This window comes from Danio rerio, chromosome 21 (genome assembly GCF_052040795.2).
Source record: "Danio rerio strain M-AB ecotype USA chromosome 21, GRCz13ab, whole genome shotgun sequence".
Lineage (NCBI taxonomy): Eukaryota > Metazoa > Chordata > Actinopteri > Cypriniformes > Danionidae > Danio > Danio rerio.
Window position 1 is genome coordinate 43,385,795 of NC_141041.1, and position 20,244 is coordinate 43,406,038.

Consider the following 20,244-nt stretch of genomic DNA (forward strand, 5'->3'; position numbering starts at 1 on the left):
CACTGGACAGATCCGCCACTTTTGGCGCTCATAAACAATCATTAAGCTCTCGTGCTGCAGGAATGAGGAGGTCTGCTGAAGGCGCGCAGCTGTCATGCTGTGAGGAGTTCTCGTCTTTAATAAACTACGCCAGTTTGCGATCACTGAACAGTAAGAATTATTAATAAATCCATATGAAACAACCGCTTAAAAGTCACGTATCGCTTTCAGTTTCGGGCTTTGTCGCGTTTTGCACTCGCACACAAGCGTACCACGCCAAAGCCCAAGTGTACCGCGCTCAGGCACACCTCTTCCAACCGGGCCAGGGCCGGCCAAGTGAACCGTGCTTGAGCCCGATTCAGTGCACTCACACTTCTCAAACGATCCGGGAAACGGGCCTGGGCACGGTACGGATGGCATAGTGTGAGTAGGCCCTCACTTGTCTAATAAACCAGGAAAAGGGCCCGGGCTTGGTTCAAATAGCCAAGTGCGAGTACACCCTCAATTTGGCCACAACTTTCTCTGTGTTTCAGCAAGTAGAATAATTTTTGGTGACAAATTTTATTTTGACAAATTTTAGGAAACCATCTTAAAATATTAAAAAAATTCAACAATACACTCTTGCCAAATGTACTACCGTTTTGTTGTTTGTGCCTGTATTACCCCTTTGACTTAAATTAATGGCGATTTTGATTTTATGATTGATATCATCAGTTGCAGTGCAAAAAAAAGCTTAGTTTCTGCCTTCTAAACGGAGTAAAGTGTACTTGTGAGAGTGAGGAGATCTTTGCACACTCATCTCGATACGTCTGAGTACATCTAAATAAGCAGCTCAGCTCTCAGAACGTACTGTAGTAAACATCGTCAGTGTATTTATGCACACAATCTGTTTGACTCTATGGAACTTTATATAACAAGAAATAAACCTTTTTTGCACAGGCCTTTTTAAAGGGTTAATGCTGCTAACTGATGATCAACAGTAAAAACTAAAAATTTTACCTCTATTAAACAGGAAAAACCACCAACAATCAAGAACGCATGAGTATATGCTGTCATGGCTTTGCAATCAAGAAGTGTTATTAAAATGAAAGTCAATGGGGCAAAAAGAGCCACAAACATAATGAAAGGGCAGTCAATTTGAACAGTACACAAGGGTTGTTGTAGTTAAAAAGCCTTATTTATATTATACTTTAAAGAGGTTTATTGTTTTGACTGATGTCAATGATGATGTTCATGCTCTCAGAATTAGATGGTAAGATTTCATAACCTATAAATTAATCTTCTTTGAAGAATTAAACACTTGACCCAGAGGTGTCAAGTAAAAGCGTAGAGCTAATCTAAATATTATAATTGATCATACCTACTAACAATTAATATTATTAAGAAGATTATTAATATTTCCCCTTGAGCTAATTTGCTTCATAACACTTTGAAGCCATGTTACTATATTTTTAAAGGATACGATGATGTTCCACGGCCCCAGACGCAGCCAGTTAGGCCAGAAGCCTTTATAGAGAGCGGAAAAGCCTTCATTTCTCCAGGTCTGCATGAGTCCGTCCAGCGTGCCCTTGTACAGAGGGTTACCGGCGAGCACACGCTGATTCATCATCCGCGTCCTCACCACATCCACCGGATTAGAGGCCAGAGCACCTGCCAGGCCACACGTGAAACTGGAACTGTACAAACAGAATGCAAGCTCATCGCGAGATCAACCAGGAAATCAAATATTGAACAAACAACAATAGAGATTCTCACATGAAATGAGTTAACACCGTGTCTCCCATGAGGCCTGAACGGATCAGATGTTTCTTGGTGATGTCATAGACTGGCAGCTCCACACCGACCACGATGGCTGCCCTCTGTGCAGTAGGAATAACACCCTGAGGAGGATCAAAACATCACTGTATCAATGCAAAGTGTATAAAGGTTACACTGAAGGATCTTGGGATGTTAAAACGGCTGATGTGAAAGTCATGTCAGTACTCACCCTCCACAGGCCTCGTGTGCCCTCCGTCTGGTAGATGTTCATGAAGTTGGACATCATACTGCCCTGTAACAGACTGCCCTGAGCCTGCATGCGAATCTGTGCGAAACAGAATCTCACGTTAAACAAGCTTGAGTCGAGTTAACAGTAAAAATAAAAAATGTCAAAATAATTTGTTCTGTTCAATATAGCAAACTTTTTAAACATGTGAAGCAAGGGTGGCCTATTAAAATTATAATGAACGAATAGGTTAACAATAAAAACCTCTAAAAACAACAAAACATGTTAAATGTTTCATATAACGTTTATATTCCAAAGCAGAACTAAATGCCACCGCCACACCAAGTTTGTTTGAAAAGTGTGTAGAAGGGCTGCAGCATATTTAGTTTTTGACCTATATTTATATTGTGATAAAATTGCAACCAGATTACTTCAATAGCTCTATTTGAAAAGAATTTATTAATTTAGACTGATGGAGATGTTTATGTAGAAGAGTGAATCGTACACAATTTTTTATTTTATATATTTATTTTGTATAAATATAATAAAGGAAAAAAGCAAAAAAAAATTGTGTTTTATGGTTTTCTGGAGAGTCTTCTGTAAGAATTGAAATATTACAAATATTTTTAATGTCTTTGACAATTCAAAACATGAGCTGAAGACAGGGCCAATGGACTCCACAACCCACCAGGGGGGAATGCGGGAAAAACCAGCTCCTGCTGCATTTGCATCTGAGTATGCTAAAACTCAGCTTCATCCCCCCAACTCACGCATATGGTCATTTCAATGTTTGAATGTTCTAAATTAACCAAACTGACTTTAACTATCATGTTTGATATCATTTGAAATGTCTCAGTGCGATTGGTACAATGGTCTCATTCTCTCAGAAATAGACATAATCAAAACAATAAATATATAACTTCAGGCATCTTTTGAACCACTGTGAAGGGTGTGACTTCCCCTTTTGTTATTCACACCCCCTTCCTTGAGGGAATTCTTGGATTATTTAAGGTAAGGGTTGAGAAAGACTCAGCGCGATTATGCCTACCCAGATCAGCCCATAACATGGAGCCTAGGCTCCACGTTATGTAAAATTTACACGTTATGTAAAAAGTCAGGAATTCATCTTTTAATCTTGGATTTATCTTTGATAATTTGATGTTTTGTATTGATCGTTTATAAATTGACTGATTGAATTTGGCATAATACATTTACCTGACTAATAAATTATGTTTTGAATTATTCAAATCTCGTGTTATTATCACTGATAAATGTTGTTGTTCATAGCACTACAAGCCACTGTACAGGTTAGTAACGGACTAAAACATGTTAGACGGAGCAGCGTGGCACGCTATACAATGTTGGTAGAGATCCGACTAACAAATTGGCATTTTTTCATGTATACTTGGACTGTAAAAGGCCAACTATTTAGAACAACAAAATATTGTTGAAACTACTTTAAATGTGGATATTTAGGCCTTCATCTACAATAGTATAATCCTGCGCGATTATTATTAAAATACTTTGTCTTGAATTAGTAGATAACAGATCTATGGGGACCACATAAAAAATCTCCTAAATTGAGTAAGTAGTGTTCTGCCTTTCTAGGAGAGTGGTTAATCGCCTGTTTAATGACCAAGACTGACAAGCTTGTATTAAGAGATTGTATACCCGGCCGGTGCAAGACTCAAGATGCTATCGGAATCTGAGTAAATGAGAATAAGGTATAATAACAAATCAAAAGAATATTCAATCATAATCTAAAATAATGTGAAAGGAAACAAAATAATCTTCTCGATGTTTTATAATTGGAGTCAGACAAAATGAGGATAAATATATTAATATTCTAAACCACCTCATACTAAAATTGGAGTCAGATATGAGTTAAGTTTAATATAAATCAACATTGTGCACTGGAAAGACCGAACATGCAGTGAACCTTCATCCACCATTGGATACCGTCATTGGACCAACTGGCTGGACCCTACACTACCATTATTCATAAACATTAATCATTATTTATATACAACTTGAATAATCAAATGTTAAAACACTAAATAATCTTGTAATGTAAAGTGGGACGCTGACAACAGGGGCGCAGATCCAAATGCAGGTTCATTGTACAGGGATGGTCAGACAAGCAATCCTCAACACAAGAACAAACAGATGTATAAGAGCAATCCAGAGTTGTGGTCAATAGACAGGCAGATGGTAAAAAAGCAGGCAGCAGAAAATGTAAAACACACAAAACAAAGCAAGGTTCAAACACGGAAGGCAAGGCAAGGAAAATGTGTTGCAATGTTCACAATCAGTATAATAAGACTCAGCACTGATGTGTGTGTGTGTGTGTGTGTGTGCACGATGTTTAAATAGTCCTGTTATCAGTCCATGAGCAGCTTCAGCTGTGAGTGTTTGCAATCAGGATTAGGAACCAGTGTGTGCAGTGCATGACAGGAGCTTGTAGTCCATAGATGGCGGATTTGTAGTCGCTCGATCGCTGGTTATTGTAACAAGTCTTCATTATATAAACAATTCAATAAAACAACTTCATTAAAAGTTAAAAACAATACAATATTGTGTGTGTATGCTTTAAACTTTTAATATGCACAATGCCAATCCTTAAAAATATGTGATGCCTCTGGGCAGTTTTTCCATGACTATCTAAAATAAATGGGGGAAATAAAAGCATCTTAAAAACTGCTTTCTAAACTCGCAGTACAATTGACTGTGATCTGTTTGAATTATGTTTAAATTTCCAGTTTGCTCCAGCTACTGTGTATGTTCAAAAAGATTGTCCAAACAACATTAAACTTGTTTATGGCTGTTTCAATGGCAACCAGGGGACATGGTTACAAAAAACGGGAAAATCGAGACAAAACCCAGAGCAAAACTAAAAGAGGACACTGGAAAGACAAGATATGTGATCAGATGCAATGTCATTTTTTTGTCAATAGCAGGGCAAGCAGGTAGAAGTCGCTAAATGACAGGGATTGAAGTAACAAATAAGAAAACCTGCACAAACCCCTCCCCCAGAGCTATAAAGATTGAAAAAAGAAAGTGTCTAATTCTAACATCTTGGAAACAGAAATTTACGTGTACAACCAGTGGCGTAGCGGACAGGCCCCGCATCGACACGATTTTCAATAATTGTAAATCTGGCAACCGCAATAATCAAACTCTTGGGAACAACTGTGGTCGGAACCAAAGTTCACAGGTCTGTGTTCTCTGTACACCTCTCAAGCGATGGACTACTTCATTCTGATTGTTTGCCGCCAAACCGCGTCATAGCTCATACCATAAAGTTGATTTGATTTCAACAATCCTCAACGCTCACACCGGAGAAGACGCGCCACATTGTTTCTCGCCGCCGAATCTCATTGAAAATGAATGATTTCTGGCTACTTTGACGCTCTCGCTGCTATTGGTTTGTGATCACTCCTCAGTTTGTGAAGGCTTCCCCGCCTCCCTTCCCCGCTCCTCAATTTCTGATTGCTTCCCAGCGTTGTTGCTCCACCCCGCCTCCCTTCCCCGCTCTTCAATTTGTGATCAAATTCTTGATTTACAAACATTATTGTGACACGTTATTTAAATTAAGTGGCTAAGAAATAGCTTTTAAATTGTTTTGGGGTTTTTTGGTGGGGTCAGTGAAAATTTTATCAGGGCAAGTAAAAATCTTAACCAATTGCCTGATTCGGCCAGTTGAAAAAGTTTTAGCATTGAACCCTAAAAATTCTTGAAACAAGGTTTTTTTTGTTTGTTTGTTTGTTTTGTATTTGTATCATATTGACAGAAAGAAATTGTCACCTATCCCTAAAGCAGTCCGAGAAAGCAAACTGGTATGAACTGCATATGTTCATTGACGAAGAGATGGTGTGTATGACGCATGGAAAAGGCAGTTGTTTTTGCAGATTGAAGTGTCATAAATTACCGTGAAGTTGTTCTAAAATTCCATTTGTGAAGTGGAGCAGAACCCACTTAACACTCTCAGCCACAGACAGCCTGTTCTGGCCACAAGAATGGGCAATTTTTCTGCTTGATGAATACAAGCAGGATGGCACAAACCTTCATGACCTCACGGTCTCTTAATTATGACTTGAAATATATATAAATATTAAGTCTACTCTTTAGAGCCAAGACTATGTGTGACGGTAGTGGTGACAGGACATGTAAACAGCAGACAACCATGTACATAAATGCAGTATGTGCTTGTCAAAAAATCAAATATGATTTGAATCTTGTGACGCATAAATGAGCACAACATTCAGTGTTCATGTAAACACTACAGTTGGATTCAATCAATTTTGAAGTGATTTTGAAGTGACTGAAGAAAACAACGCACATGTAAACGTAGCCACTGAAGGATGAATAGCTGCTGAATATCAATCATAGGGCTGGGAGATGTAGCAAAAAAGAATATCACAATATAATGTTTCATATCAATCGGTATCAGTAATTATTAAATATTTTTTTACAATCCATTTATCAACAACATCCAGTCATCATTTTTTTTCAACCACATTATCTTAATTTGCCAACATTACTAAGGTAAATAGTTTTAATAGTAAAAAATAAATAAATTACAAAAATATCTTGTCTCTTATGTCTTATAATAAAAGAAACATACGTTAAAGAGACTTTTAAACTCGATAAATAAAATGTTGCTAAGTATATGCAATGGTAACGTGTAAACGCTGAACAGTCAAAGCAATCTTTAGGTTAATAATGATACAGTACACCTTAACCTCTGTAAACAAAAATTATGATAATCAAATCTGAGCTTTCAAGTAAAGGAACTAACCCTCATTATGCAAATACATACTGCAACTCTCTGGATTTAATGCTAACAGATTACATGTGACTACATTGTTTCAGATAGGGTGCTAGGGGCTGGGATGCACAAGAAAAGAAACCAAAAAGCCACTCTGGCGACCTGATACATCCTTTTTATTCACAATCTTCTCACTGCTGCTGTCTGACCTGACCTGAGGGGGTGATGATGCAACCCAACCAGAGGATGTTTACATATTGTGCCTATAAGCATGTGAAAAGTGCAAGGTGCGTGGTTTCCTTCACCATTGCTTTACTGCAGTTCTGATACAAGTTTTATTTATGGAGAAAAGTACTGCTTTGCATTTGTTTAAGGTAATTAGTCTACTGTTATTACCGAAATGTGTATATTCCATACAAAGTTTAAAGCTGACTGGTTAGTTGTAGTTGCATGAATCACAGTGCGCTCGCAGCATTCTGAAAAGTTGAGCTTGAAAAATGCTCTCAACTGGAAAACACACACTATAGCCTTTTCTTTATGGCGTTATTGACAATGGTGTACAGACAATAATTACCAATACAATTTTGACACCCAGCCCAACTCAATCATTCAACATATTAAAATACAAATCTGGTATTTGAAATTGTGAATATATATTTGGCATTTATCACTACATTTTGATTATTTGTAAAATCTATTTCTTGTATTTATTAAATTATGGCCATGCAAAATGCAATGTTACAGTCATTTTCGAATAGAAAAAAGAAAAAAGTTTCAAAAAAAAATTTGTTTTGATTTGATTTATTTATTTTCGAACAAAATATTATACATAAAATATCATTAAAAAAAATTTAATTTCAACATGTTTGAAAATGGAGTGGGAGGAAGCACAAGCTCAATAGTTCAATTTGAAAAGAGCTCAATAATTAGATCGACTGGAATGATCAAGTCTTTTTCTATGCAATGCAAAAATTAAACAAGCAAAATTAAATGGTGTTTTATGGTTTTCTGGGGCGTCCAACAGCAATCGAGTACAGAAATTTAACAATCAAACATAAAACAACATGATGGCCATTGTATAAAAAATAAAAAGATAATACTATATAATAGCATCTTTATCTTTTAATCTTTATTAAATAATCTAATTCTGCGATGTGACTATTGCAGATACACACATTGCGATATCAAGGCTTTACCGATATAATGTCCAGCCCTATGAAATACCCTTGTTTTTGTTCTTGATGATAAAGTACACAAGACAATTTTACTACCTCTTTAGTGAAATAAATGTTAACTACAATATTTTAGTATCATTAGTTACCATGGTAGTGTTTTTTTTTATTTTGAGAAATGATGTCAGGCATGTTTTACGTAACAATATTTACTAGTTGACTCATCACCAGCTGTTTTTGGTGGCAGCCTTTTTATGAACAGATATTAATATATGTTGTTATATTGGAATTAAATTAGTAACTAAAACAGTTTTTTTTAATACTGCAAATTTATGTAAACAGTTATGCCAATCAGAGCTGCTGCTTTTTAACCATAGATCAAGCTTTTTGTGCATCTAAGAACCCTGGTATGAGTATTATCTTATTTTACATTAGAGGCATCTTAGAGTTTTTGTCATGTTTCAAGTCCAAAAGTTCATAAATCAAGTAGCATTTTCTAGACAAGTAAAAAGAATGTTTTGTTTTCAAAAATAAGTCAAAATTATATTGGCGTAAGTAAAATATTCTTATCCCAAATCAAAAACAAGATTATTTGGCACAATGGCAGATTATTTTGCTTGTCTCAAGGAACAAGTCACTTTTGTCACAGATTTGATTTGTTACTTCTGAAAACAATGTTATATTTTTAAATTTGTCTAAAATGCTTCTTGATTTAAGAATTGTTTAACATTTGGACAAGAAACAAGACACAAACTCAAAGAAGAGCATTTTTACAGTCTATAGCCCCTTACATACAGTGATACCAGTAAATATATGGAAAATTTCCGGAACGACTTTCCCGGTAAATCAAAAAAGTGCTGTTCACACAGACGAGGACGTTACGGAATTTTTCCAGAAAAGAGCATTCACACATCCATTCCAAAATACCGGTAATTCTGACATCATTAACCAGAAATGACCTCTAAACAGCTGCGCTTGTGTTTGTAAACATATGACTACATCACAAACTCTGTGGATGGATCAGTATTGTGACCAACTTCGATGAAAACGTATAGAGAAACTCTTCGTATGTCGAGATGTAAATGATATGTGTGTGTGCTGGCGCTCACGGGCTGTTTCACGGGCACACGCAAAGCTTAAAAGTAAACAAACAACAGCTTATCATAAGCATCTTATCGATAATTATTTACACGTTTGGCATTTAGATGAACATATAAACGTTATCTGACTAACTTCTAGCAGCTAAATGCGTCTGGAAAAATATTCAAATGCTTTTATTCTCATAAATCGCGCGGACGTGAATGCGTCTTGACTGTTCTGATTGGCTAAAGCAGATGTCTCACGTCAGCACGTTCTAGACGTACAGGCGCTCTTTCCAGCAATCTTCCTTCTGCGTTTACACAGCGCAGCGTTCCGGCAAATTACCGGTAATCTTACAACTTCTCTTTCCGGAAAATAGCCAGAACGAATTTACCGGTATTTTCAAAAAGGCCTTGTTCACACATACAGACCTTTCCGGAAAATTGCCAGTAATTTTCCGGAAAGGTCTGTATGTGTGAAAGGGGTTTATGACACTTACCTTCAGCACATCAGTTGGATTTGCCAAAGAGGAAGACAAAACTCCTGACACCACACCACAAAACACATTAATCACCATCGTCTCTTCTAAAAAATAGTGAGAGTGAGAGAGAGAGAGATAGAGAGAGAGAGAGAGAGAGAGAGAGAGAGAAACAATAACAGCCATTAGATTCAGAATGTTCTCCAGCACATTAAAGAATCAGATTCATTCAGCCTGTTAAACACCAAAAAAAACACTGTTGGCCAAGCTGTGACCTCTCGTTAAGTGCTTATGGCAAGGATTCAAGTAATACAAATTCTGTTTGCAGTGAAGAGATGATTCTGTACCATGTCAGATGGAAATGCGCTGGCGCCAGCACCAGATAAGGTAATGCTAGAGATATGTCCATCTGTCTGCCGCTTCAGCACCTTTTGTTTGGACCGCACATTAGTGATGGTGGTTACACCATGTTTTGCAGTATTAGGAAAGCCGAGGATGCAGCATAACGGTTGCAACAGTGGAGCAAAAGGTAAAATTGGATTTCAGTTTTCAAACAATACATATTAGACAGATGCTGATATTCCTGATAACAGATCAGGAAAACAAACTTAAACCTGTACATTATTAATATTGTGGGCATTCAAAATGTAAACATTTGGAGTGTCTTTGAAAAATGTACAGATTGATTTCATAGTTTCCGCTGCAATCATTCTTCCATGGCGGGGCGCCACACCAAAATTCATCCAGCCATGGCTACATTACAGCTTCTCATTTGAAACATTGTCCATTTTTTTTAACAGCGGGTTATTATAAATCACACCAAAACATATTAAAAGGTAAGTAAATTATAACATTGCGAACTTTTCTGTAATCGTAGTGCGGTGCGTTATTTGTTTAACCCTTTAAGGTGACATGCTGACTGACAGTCTGACAGACTGTGTGAGGCTAGCAAACATGACATAGCTTTCAGTTAAGATGACCACAGTTTCCATAATTATATTTTATTTATAGATAAAGGTCTATGGTTCTGCATACAATGACTCTTATCTTGCTGGAGTTTATAGCCATTTCACTTTACTTCAGGACACAATAATGCCACTCAGTGGGTCTGTTGGAGACATTCATAAATATTGCTAGCAAATCAAACAAATGTTGGAGACATACTCTTTACATAAACGCACAAGATCACACTTCAGCAGCATTGATTTGGGAGCAAACAAGAACATCTCGACTTGAGCAGCAAGAAGGGGGCATGGAAGAAGTTTTGTGCACCAACAGAGGAAATCGACATGCAAGCAAAGAGATTTGCATGCTTGTATTACATAAATGCAATCTCGACTTGTAATACTGCTCTCACAACATTTGTCATTGAAATAACATCATAGGTAGCTGGTAGGTCTGTGTAAAATTTACTTAAAAATAAGATTTATCTGAGTAAATCCACTTTAACATAACCATAATACAGCTATTTTAAATCACCATGTCCTGACCACATGCGTCGCAATAAGACAATAAGATGTTGTTGTTCTGCCACAACTAAGCGGCATACGAAATCTGTTTTGTATGTCACCGATGGTTAGGAAGAAAACTTGTTTTAACTTGAAAGTTTTTTTTTGCATGTCAAAGCATTACATGTAGTTTTACATTACATGTTGTTTATTATAATGCATTTAATAATATACCAATTACAATCTGCAATAAAGTAGGGCTGTGCAATTAATCGAAAATCCGATTTCGACTTTTAACGATTATGAAAAACCATTAATCGAGATAAACGATTATTCCATCAAGTACCGCCCACTTTCCAGTTGTACAACTCGCAAAAGAAAAATGCGCAAAAGAGCATGTGCTGTTGTGTGTGTGCACGCCTTGTTTGGCCTCGGACAGGTAGCGCGTGTGTGTGTTTGCGGGTGCGCGCCGCGCTTAGCCTCGGACAGCAAAGCACACACACATCTAACACAGTCTTAATGTGAGCGCTTTAATGGTCAAATACATGCACATTTGTGTCAGAGCGAGGTGTTTAGTGATTATTCATATTAATCCTCATTTGTGCAATAAACACAAGTTGAGAATCAAAAGACACTTGAAAGAGAGACCATATCAGAGCCGCACTATTCTTAAAGTGACAGCGTGTGATATTCCTGCTGCTGCCGACTGTTTTTATTATTAATCAATAATAAAATTAAAAACTCAGTGAAGATGCTTAAAGCACAGTTTAAACATAATAGATTTAATAACTCATTTCTAATAACTGATTTCTTTTATCTTTGCTATGATGACAGTACATTATATTTTATTAGATGTTTTTCAAGATACTAGTATTCAGCTTAAAGTGACATTCAAAGGCTTAATAAGGGTAAATAGACAAGTCATTGTATATCAGTAGTTTCTTCTGCAGACAATCAAACATATGTATTGCTTAGAGGGGCTAATAATATTGAGCTATTAAAATAGATTTCAAAATATTCAAACTGCTTTTATTCTAGCCGAAACAAAACAAATAAGCCTTTCTCCAGAAAAAAAAAATTATAGGAAATACTGTAAAAAAATCCCTCTGTTAAACATCATTTGGGAAATATTTATAAATAAAAATAAATTCACTGGAGGACGAATATTTTTTACTTCAACTGATAATCGTTTTGAATAATCGTGAATACAATTATGACCAAAATAATCTTGATTATGATTTTTTCAATAATCGAGCAGCCCTACAATAAAGTATTACCTATTGTACACTATCATCTTTTTTTTTTTTATTTAACTTGTTTAAAACATTTACTTACTCTGAACATGACGCAATAAACCAATACACCAAGTCATTTTTGGTTATTTTAAAGTAATTTTCCTAGGTCAATACCATAATAATACCGTATATTGAGATAAAAGCATCAGCAATTAATCGCAAGAGAAGTCTAATGCGCATTCCTTTTAAAAAAAAATTGGATAGCCCAGTAGTTAGTGTGCCAATACATAGCCCCGATCTCGATTCCCGGCTCATGTATGGTTTCTGATCTAATCCCCCCTCTCCCACTTCAATTCCTGTCATTCAATTGCCCTGTCAAGTAAAAACAATTTGCCAAAAACTAAAAGAAAAAAAAAAACACTGCGGTCATCAGTGCCGAATCTTGCCGTAGTTGTACATTTCATTATATGAGAAACGAAGAAAGCAATTTGAGGCTGCATTTGAAGTCTTTAATTCTAGACTATGTTTCACCACAAGGACGCAATCACCCTTTGAATGAGCCCTACAAAGGACGAAGCCTAAGAATTGAAATGCAACTTATGTTTGTGCATCCTCAGTGTTCATATGAGGTTAAAAGCTTAAATCTTTCCATCATGTATAAGTGTTCATACATTTATGTTCAGAAGGCTTGAATTAAACTTCATTGTTAATACGGTTAAATTACCCTCTGATCTCTTTAAATTGGCCATATTAATAGAACTCTGCTAAGCCACATTCCAGTTCTTGTTGTGAACAACTTGTGCAAGTTAATCTGCAGTAAAATATGGTCTTGGTTACGTTTAATAACAAAAAAATATTCATCAATAATAAAAAAAATCTTTCTTCCATTAAAAATTAAATTAAGGTAAACTATATATAGGTAAGAATTTCCGGTTGGGCGATGTCGACCAATCTGGCATCGTACAATGTCTAATGTGAACATAACGATGGGTGATGACATCGTTGTCATAAAAGAGGCAGTGAATTATTTATGAATAATGAATTAATTCATAACGAATTAATTATTTGTAGTATACTGTTTCAACTACCTGACCCGCATGGTCTTTGTTTTACCCATGACCAAATCATAAATCTATCGACCCAAACCTAGTATGTAGGGCTGCTCGATTATGGGAAAAATCATAATCACAGTTATTTTGGTCATAATTGTAATCACGACTATCAGTTAAAGTCAAAATTATTTGCCCTTCTGTGAATTTATTTTTTATATACAAATATTTCCCAAATTATGTTTAACAGAGCAATTTTTTACAGTATTTCCTATAATATTTTTTTCTTCTGGAGAAAGGCTTATTTGTTTTATTTCAGCTAGAAAAAAAATCAGGTTTAAATATTGTGAAACCTATTTTGATAGCTCAATATTATTAGCCCCCTTAAGCAATTTATTTTTTGATTGTCTGCAGAAGAAACTACTGTTACATAATGACTTGCCTATTTACTCTAGTTAAGCCTTTAAATGTCACTTTAAGCTGAATACTAGTATCTTGAAAAATATCTAGTAAAATATTATGTGCTGTCATCATAGCAAATCAGTTATTAGAAATGAGTTATTAAAACTGTTATGTTTAAACTGTGTTTTAAGCATCTTCACTGTAAGAAAAAAACTTTAACTACAAAAGTCCTTCAGTCAAGAGCAGTGAGTGGATTCTGTCCTTTTGTTTGATTAATAATAAAAACAGCAGCAGGTATATCGCACGCTGTCACTTTAAGAATAGTGCGGCTCCGAAATGGTTTCTCTTTCACGTGTCTTTTGATTCTCAACTTGTTTATTACACAAATGAGGATTAATATGAATAATCACTAAACAGTGCATGTATTTGACCATTAAAGCGCTCGCATTAAGATGGCGTTAGATGTGCGTGTGCTCTGCTGTCCGAGGCTAAGCGCAGACCGCGCGCACACAGACACACACACAATACCTGTCCGAGGCTAAGCGCAGCGCGCACGCACACAGCAGCACGTGCTCTTTCGCGCTTTAAAAAATATGAATGATGCGCATCCCATGCTGCAAAAGTTACATTACAGCACATATTTCAGTCACTTTCACGTGGAACTGGAAAGGAGGCGGTATATGATGGAATTATTGTTTATCTCGATTAATGGCTTTTCATAATCGTTAGAAGCCGTAATCGAAATTGAAACCGGATTTTCGATTAATTGCACAGCCCTACTAGCATGCACACATTTTACAATTTTTCTTTTTATTAAAATCCACTATCGAATCAAATGTAATTTAAATAGTTTTTTAACTTCTGCTCTTTTTACTTGAAACATTTCGATAAATGTTTAATACATGAAGTTATCTTTTTCGTATCTAATTAATGCCCAGTTGAATATTTTTAGATAAAAGGTGAATAAAGAAATATGTTAATATCGGAATTGGGAAGAAAATAACCCATATCGTCTGACCTCTAATAAAGAATAGCAGCATAAGAAGGCTAATATCAGCAGCATCTCAAGTGACTATAATAATTGTGAAATAAAAAAAAAAACTATTTGAAATTTTATTACTAATATGTTAAAGTCCGCATGAACCAGAAGAGGATGAGACTTATTTCAGTATGCTAATGTACTTCCTGCTGAAATGGAAAATTGAGACCCCTCGTAGCAAAACGTAAGAGAGGTTCTTAATATGCAGTTGCTATGGAAGCTCTTAGATTGACGTCAACAGAAGCAGCACCACTCCAAACGATAAAGCAAATGGTCAGACTTTCACTGAAGATTACCAAAACAGACTATTGTTTTTAAAGTGGATTAACTTGCACTGATTAATCCTACAACTTAACAACTTAATAACAATAACTAGCAAAATAAACATATTTTTTTATTTCACAAATGTTATCTATAGACTAGTGTGTTTCAGAACAACGCCATAAGTATAAATAAAGATATATATAAAGATGTAAAAGCTGCAACTAAAATTAGTCAGTTGATACTGAACACTTCAAATCAACGTGAGACCTTTATATAACATGCCCTTAATAACAACGGAACAATACTTACATTAAATGGTAATAATGAATGACGTTTTCTTGTTAGGTCATTTTATTTGATTATTAAAGTAGATCATTAAAATGGAAAGCTAAATAATTATAGCAAAAAACAACTTTTATGGGAAATAACAGAAATCTTAGAATAAATAAAATTTCACAGGGCCGTAAAATGCATTTATTATTAATCTTTTAATTCGATTTTGTTATATCGTTCAAGTTTCATAATTTCAATGAATTTGAATTTTGAAATGTAATTATCCATTAAAATAGAGTCCAAATCACTCAGAAAAAGCAGAGGGGGCTATATTATAATAGGCCCTATACAGTAGAGAAATGTGTTAAAAAATAAAAGATCTTAGGCCCCGTTTACACTAATGCATTTTAGTTTGAAAACGCATAAGTTTTGCTACGGTTACGCCATCCGTCCACACTACGCCGGAGTTCTCGAGCGCCGAAAACGGAGCGTTTTGAAAACGCTGGAGAGGCCGTTTTCATTCTGAAACGCTGCTGCTCCGTCTCAGTGTGGATGATGGAAAACGGAGACATCTGAAAATGGAGGCGGGGCTGCAGACATTCGCCTCTCTGATTGGGGCTTTTCCTCAATATTAAGTAGTCCTGTATCTTCTCCGTCTAAGTTCAGTATCAAGGCTGCAGTCTCTTCTTTTCAGTTTGATATGGAAAACAGACTATACCGAGGACACGGGTAAATCTTCAAAGGGAACAGTCAATGTACTTTATAACTTCATTCACATCACCCTGGCCACGTTGTTTCACTTTCTCAACAATAAAATGTACACGTGACATAACTGCCTATTTTCATTTTAATATTAGCAACTAAACAGACAGCAGAAATGTTGAGGCGTCGTGCTGCATATATGAGCGTCATCTTCACTGTGTGGATATTTATAACAAAACGGAGCCGATAAACAACTGCCTCCTTTCAATTTCAGTGAAAATACGAAACATACCCTCTCTTTTGCTGAATATCAGTTTTAATAATTGATAATGGCCATTTTAAAAGTATAACATACAATAAGTTTATACATTATAGGAAATAAAGGCAAGCGATCAGTCAATATACAGAATGTACGTGGTTACATTAATCATTAACTTATCTTTGCACTCAGCCAAAACACGTTACCTGAGAACAAGTAATAGATTCCAATGACCAAAGTCAGGGAACATGTTGTTAAAGACAACAAGATGAATGAAATATCCCGTTTAATAAATATAGTGAGATTAGATCCAGCGGGAGATGCTTGATGACAAGTCTGACTAGCAGAGCTCTCATCTGGGTAGAAATGCTGCAGCGCTTGCCAAAGAGTGTGTGTGTGGTCACGTGATGTGCGTTTTCAGCGTTTTGGTGTGGACGGAGAGCTGTTCAGAAACGCTGGGTAAAACGCGAGTGTGCGCGCGGATCGTTTTCATTCTAAAACGCCGTTTTAAAACTAAAACGCACTAGTGTAAACGGGGCCTTAAAGGGCCATGAAACCCCCTCGTTTCAGCAGGGTGTTTTCACACCTCTACTTTGGAAAAAGCCAGAAAAGTGGGCGTGTCCAGCTCTGTTTAGGGGGGAGTGTCGGAGGAGCAAAAGAGGGAGGTTGTGGGAGTGTCGATTTGACCACGCGCTGAGTTTCAGAGTCAAAACACACACACACACACACACACACACACACACACACACACACAGGGGAGGAAGTGACTGTGTTTACATGGACATCTGTAATCGAATTATCTGCCAAATTATTAAATGGTGAACTTTAACTGCAGTTTGGCACTTTCAGTAGGGAATTCATTCATCCCCCTCATGACAAACGAGATATTTGATTCGAGGAGCTGCTCTAAGCGTGTTTTTAGTTTTCTGTAAGCTTACCTTCTGGATGGCTGACAAACAGTTTCTTTAGTGTGTTGTATGTACCGATCTTGATCGTGCCATAAGAAGCTTGTCGGAGAAGGGCAGGTGAAATTCTACAAAGAGGAAAGACACCACTTTAGGACAATGCATATCTTCCATACATAGATTAATGGCTAAAAAGTTGGGTTTAAAAGACAGGCCTAAATACATCACACGATGAACTAATGACTAACCATCATTATATGGAGATTAACAATGAAAAAGTTCCAGAGAAACGTATTTGGCCAGTATTGTTTTGAGTTTTCAAAAAAAAAAAAATAAATAAACAAAAAGGATATCAGATATCATGCTTTTTGTCTAAAGTTCACAAGATGTAAAAGGAAAGTCAATAACAATATCATGCAAAACATGTATGCAAAGTTTTCTGCAAATGAGTTCAAACAGAAATAGAGTGCTTTTTACTTTTCTTTTAAAACTTTAAATAGATTTCCTGCTAAATTGTTCTTTATTTCTTTAGAGCAGCATGGGTGTCAAACCCTGCACAGTTTAGCTTTCCCTTTGATTAAACACACCTGACCAAACTAATGGAGTCCTTCAGGCAAATCCTATTGAAGGCAAGCCTGAAATGATTAGCCTAAAAATGCAAAAGCAAATGCTAAAACTATGTAATGTTAGCGTTACAGATTTTTAAATTATCAATAATAATAATTATCACATAATTATCAATAATAAGTAATTATCACGTTAAACATATATTTTTATCTATCCCATAGTAACAAGCTTCAGGCTTTTTTTGAAACCTACAAGCAACAGGCAAGTGTTTTAAAGCAAGGTTGGAACTAAACTCTGCAGGGTTGTGGCCCTCCAGGAAAGAAGTTTGACACGTCTGCTTAAGATAAACATAAGAAAAAAAATGTACCAGACTTCTGAGAATGAAATATTAGACGATCAGATAAAGTGAATGTCAGAACGTATGTGTGCGTCTCTTTACATTCAAGTGGTGATAAAACATAAACATTATGCAGATTTTATTTTAAATGTATTTCATGTACTTAAGACTTCTCCAAGGTTAATTACAATAAAGATGTTAACACTATTTAAAATTAAATTACATCATATTGACTGACATGCTAATTTAGACACACCCACAACCAAACATTTAATACAACACAACTTGTCCTTTTTAAGCAGCAGCATATTGTTCTGAAAAAACAGTCCTGACCTGCATTTAAAAACATTTAAAACAGTTAGCAAATATTAATATCGATGAAGAATCATTCAGCTTCTGGACTGTGCTCATTTTCCTGAATTGTAAACAATCTATCACGAGTGACCCATGTGGTCTCATGAGAGGTTGTAAAATAAAGGTCATGAACACAGATCACCTGAACTGAAACAAACTAAGCATTAACCGTTACTTACAAACTACTTTTTTCCCCTGAAAATTACAGATAATTTCTCTAGAAAAGACCCTGGACTCTCTGGATTACTTTGAAGCTGCCTAAATCTAGATTTTTAGATCATTAAAAATAGGAATATATGAAAGTTGACTAAAATGAAAATTTTGGGGTGAAACACAAGTAAAAAAAAAAAAGGTTATTCTGCATTGCACTGGCCAGCAGTGTTCAGTGTGCTGGTTTTACTCTTCCTCAAGCCATAATTACTGCATGTTGTAAAGAGGCTTCCACACTGGGCTCGGAAAGCGATGCACTATGACACTTGTTTATTTAAATGGCTTGTGCTGTGCAAGAGTAGATCGTTGCTGCATCAAACAAAGCACAAGGGAGGAGTGCATCATTAACTAACTTGCACATGGACTAGTGTTGTTACAATACCAAAATGTTAACTTCGATATGATACTTAAATTAAATATACGGATACTAATACTAAAACGATAATAGCATTTTTTTAAAAATATTATCTGTTAATGAACACTCCATGTTTGCTGTCAGCTGAAAAAAGTAGAACTATTTTAAAACTAAATTGACTGATAGTCAGCACTCCAAAAGAGTGTTTTTTTTTTTTTTTTATATAAAATTGTTGCAGCTTTGTTTAAAAATAAAACAATACACTATAGACAGAAGTGTACAAAACTTTTTTGGTCTGGTTGTCAAAAAACCTGGGCCAAGCAACAGCAGTTATTTATGTTATAATTATTTTTTTATAGAGCTGGGCGATATGGCAAAAAAAATTATCAAGATATTTTTTGGTATCATTTAGTATAGATAAATATTATGATAAATGACAAACATTTATTTATCAATTTTATAGGATTTTCAGCATGCCAATCGCTTTGTGCAGCTGATTTAACACATTTTGTGAAATGTTTTAGCTGTCTGACAATAAAAATGATAAAATAATAAACAAAAGAACAATCTTAATTCAGCATTTACTGTTCAAGTTTTCAACAACCAAAGACATTACCTACAAAATATGGGATGTTGTTGTTCAACATCAGAAAAAAAAAGTTTGGAACAAGTAAAATGCGGGTTAATGGTGACAGAATGTTCAGTTTTTGGATGAACTCCCCTTTTAATGAGTATCCTTTATTTTATTTAGGGATACTAACAATTACTTGATGATTAATTGTCAATAACCCTTTAATTGATAGACCTTATCGATGACTGATTAAGTATGGACATTTAAAGGTTTAGTTATGCTTTGCGCTATGAGATGCTCTACTTATAGATATATTAATGTATGGGTGGATGACATGACATGCATTTTTAACTGTCCGTGATGTCCTACTAAAAAATAAAAAATAGCAAAAAAATAAATAAATAAATACATTAAAAATAAATAAATAAATAAATAAAAAGAGTGCTTCTTCAAAAGACATCTTTATGTCACTCAAAAGTACTGGTAAAAAAACAAATGCAGAATCATATCATTTTGAGAGCCAGGGTATCACGTTTTTAGTATCAGTAAATCATACAACACTAACGCAGACTGACCTCAAAGATCAAAATAGCATGTACCTGCATACGCAACTATGCATGAGCCACATTAGGTCACCAGAAATGCAAAGTTTGCAAAAATAATGCACCAACAGGACATTTCTATGCAGTACACTTGTTCCTGCTGCTTGCAAAAGTCCTATTGTGTGATTAGAAGGATGTCCTTGTCGTCATTTAAATAGTTTAATCTGTTCACTTAAGTCTGCTGACAAACTGGAAAACCGAAACAGTAAAA

General features: G+C 35.6%; 1 protein-coding gene and 1 long non-coding RNA gene across 4 annotated transcripts in view; both read right to left on the reverse strand.

Moving 5' to 3' along the window:
• The window catches only part of LOC147838945 (uncharacterized), a 1,276,407-nt gene that overhangs the window by 491,141 nt on the left and 765,022 nt on the right, over window positions 1-20,244 (reverse strand). The gene's annotated exons all lie outside the window — the stretch shown is intronic.
• Window positions 1-20,244, reverse strand: part of slc25a14 (solute carrier family 25 member 14) — a 33,677-nt gene that overhangs the window by 10,469 nt on the left and 2,964 nt on the right. For 2 of the 3 annotated variants that reach the window (XM_087299352.1, NM_200164.2), the window contains 5 exon segments: window positions 17,071-17,165; window positions 9,483-9,568; window positions 1,967-2,062; window positions 1,735-1,859; window positions 1,442-1,655 (listed from right to left, as the gene is read on the reverse strand). In XM_087299352.1, the coding sequence (XP_087155478.1) occupies window positions 1,442-1,655; window positions 1,735-1,859; window positions 1,967-2,062; window positions 9,483-9,568; window positions 17,071-17,165 (616 nt within the window). 3 annotated transcript variants of the gene reach the window in all.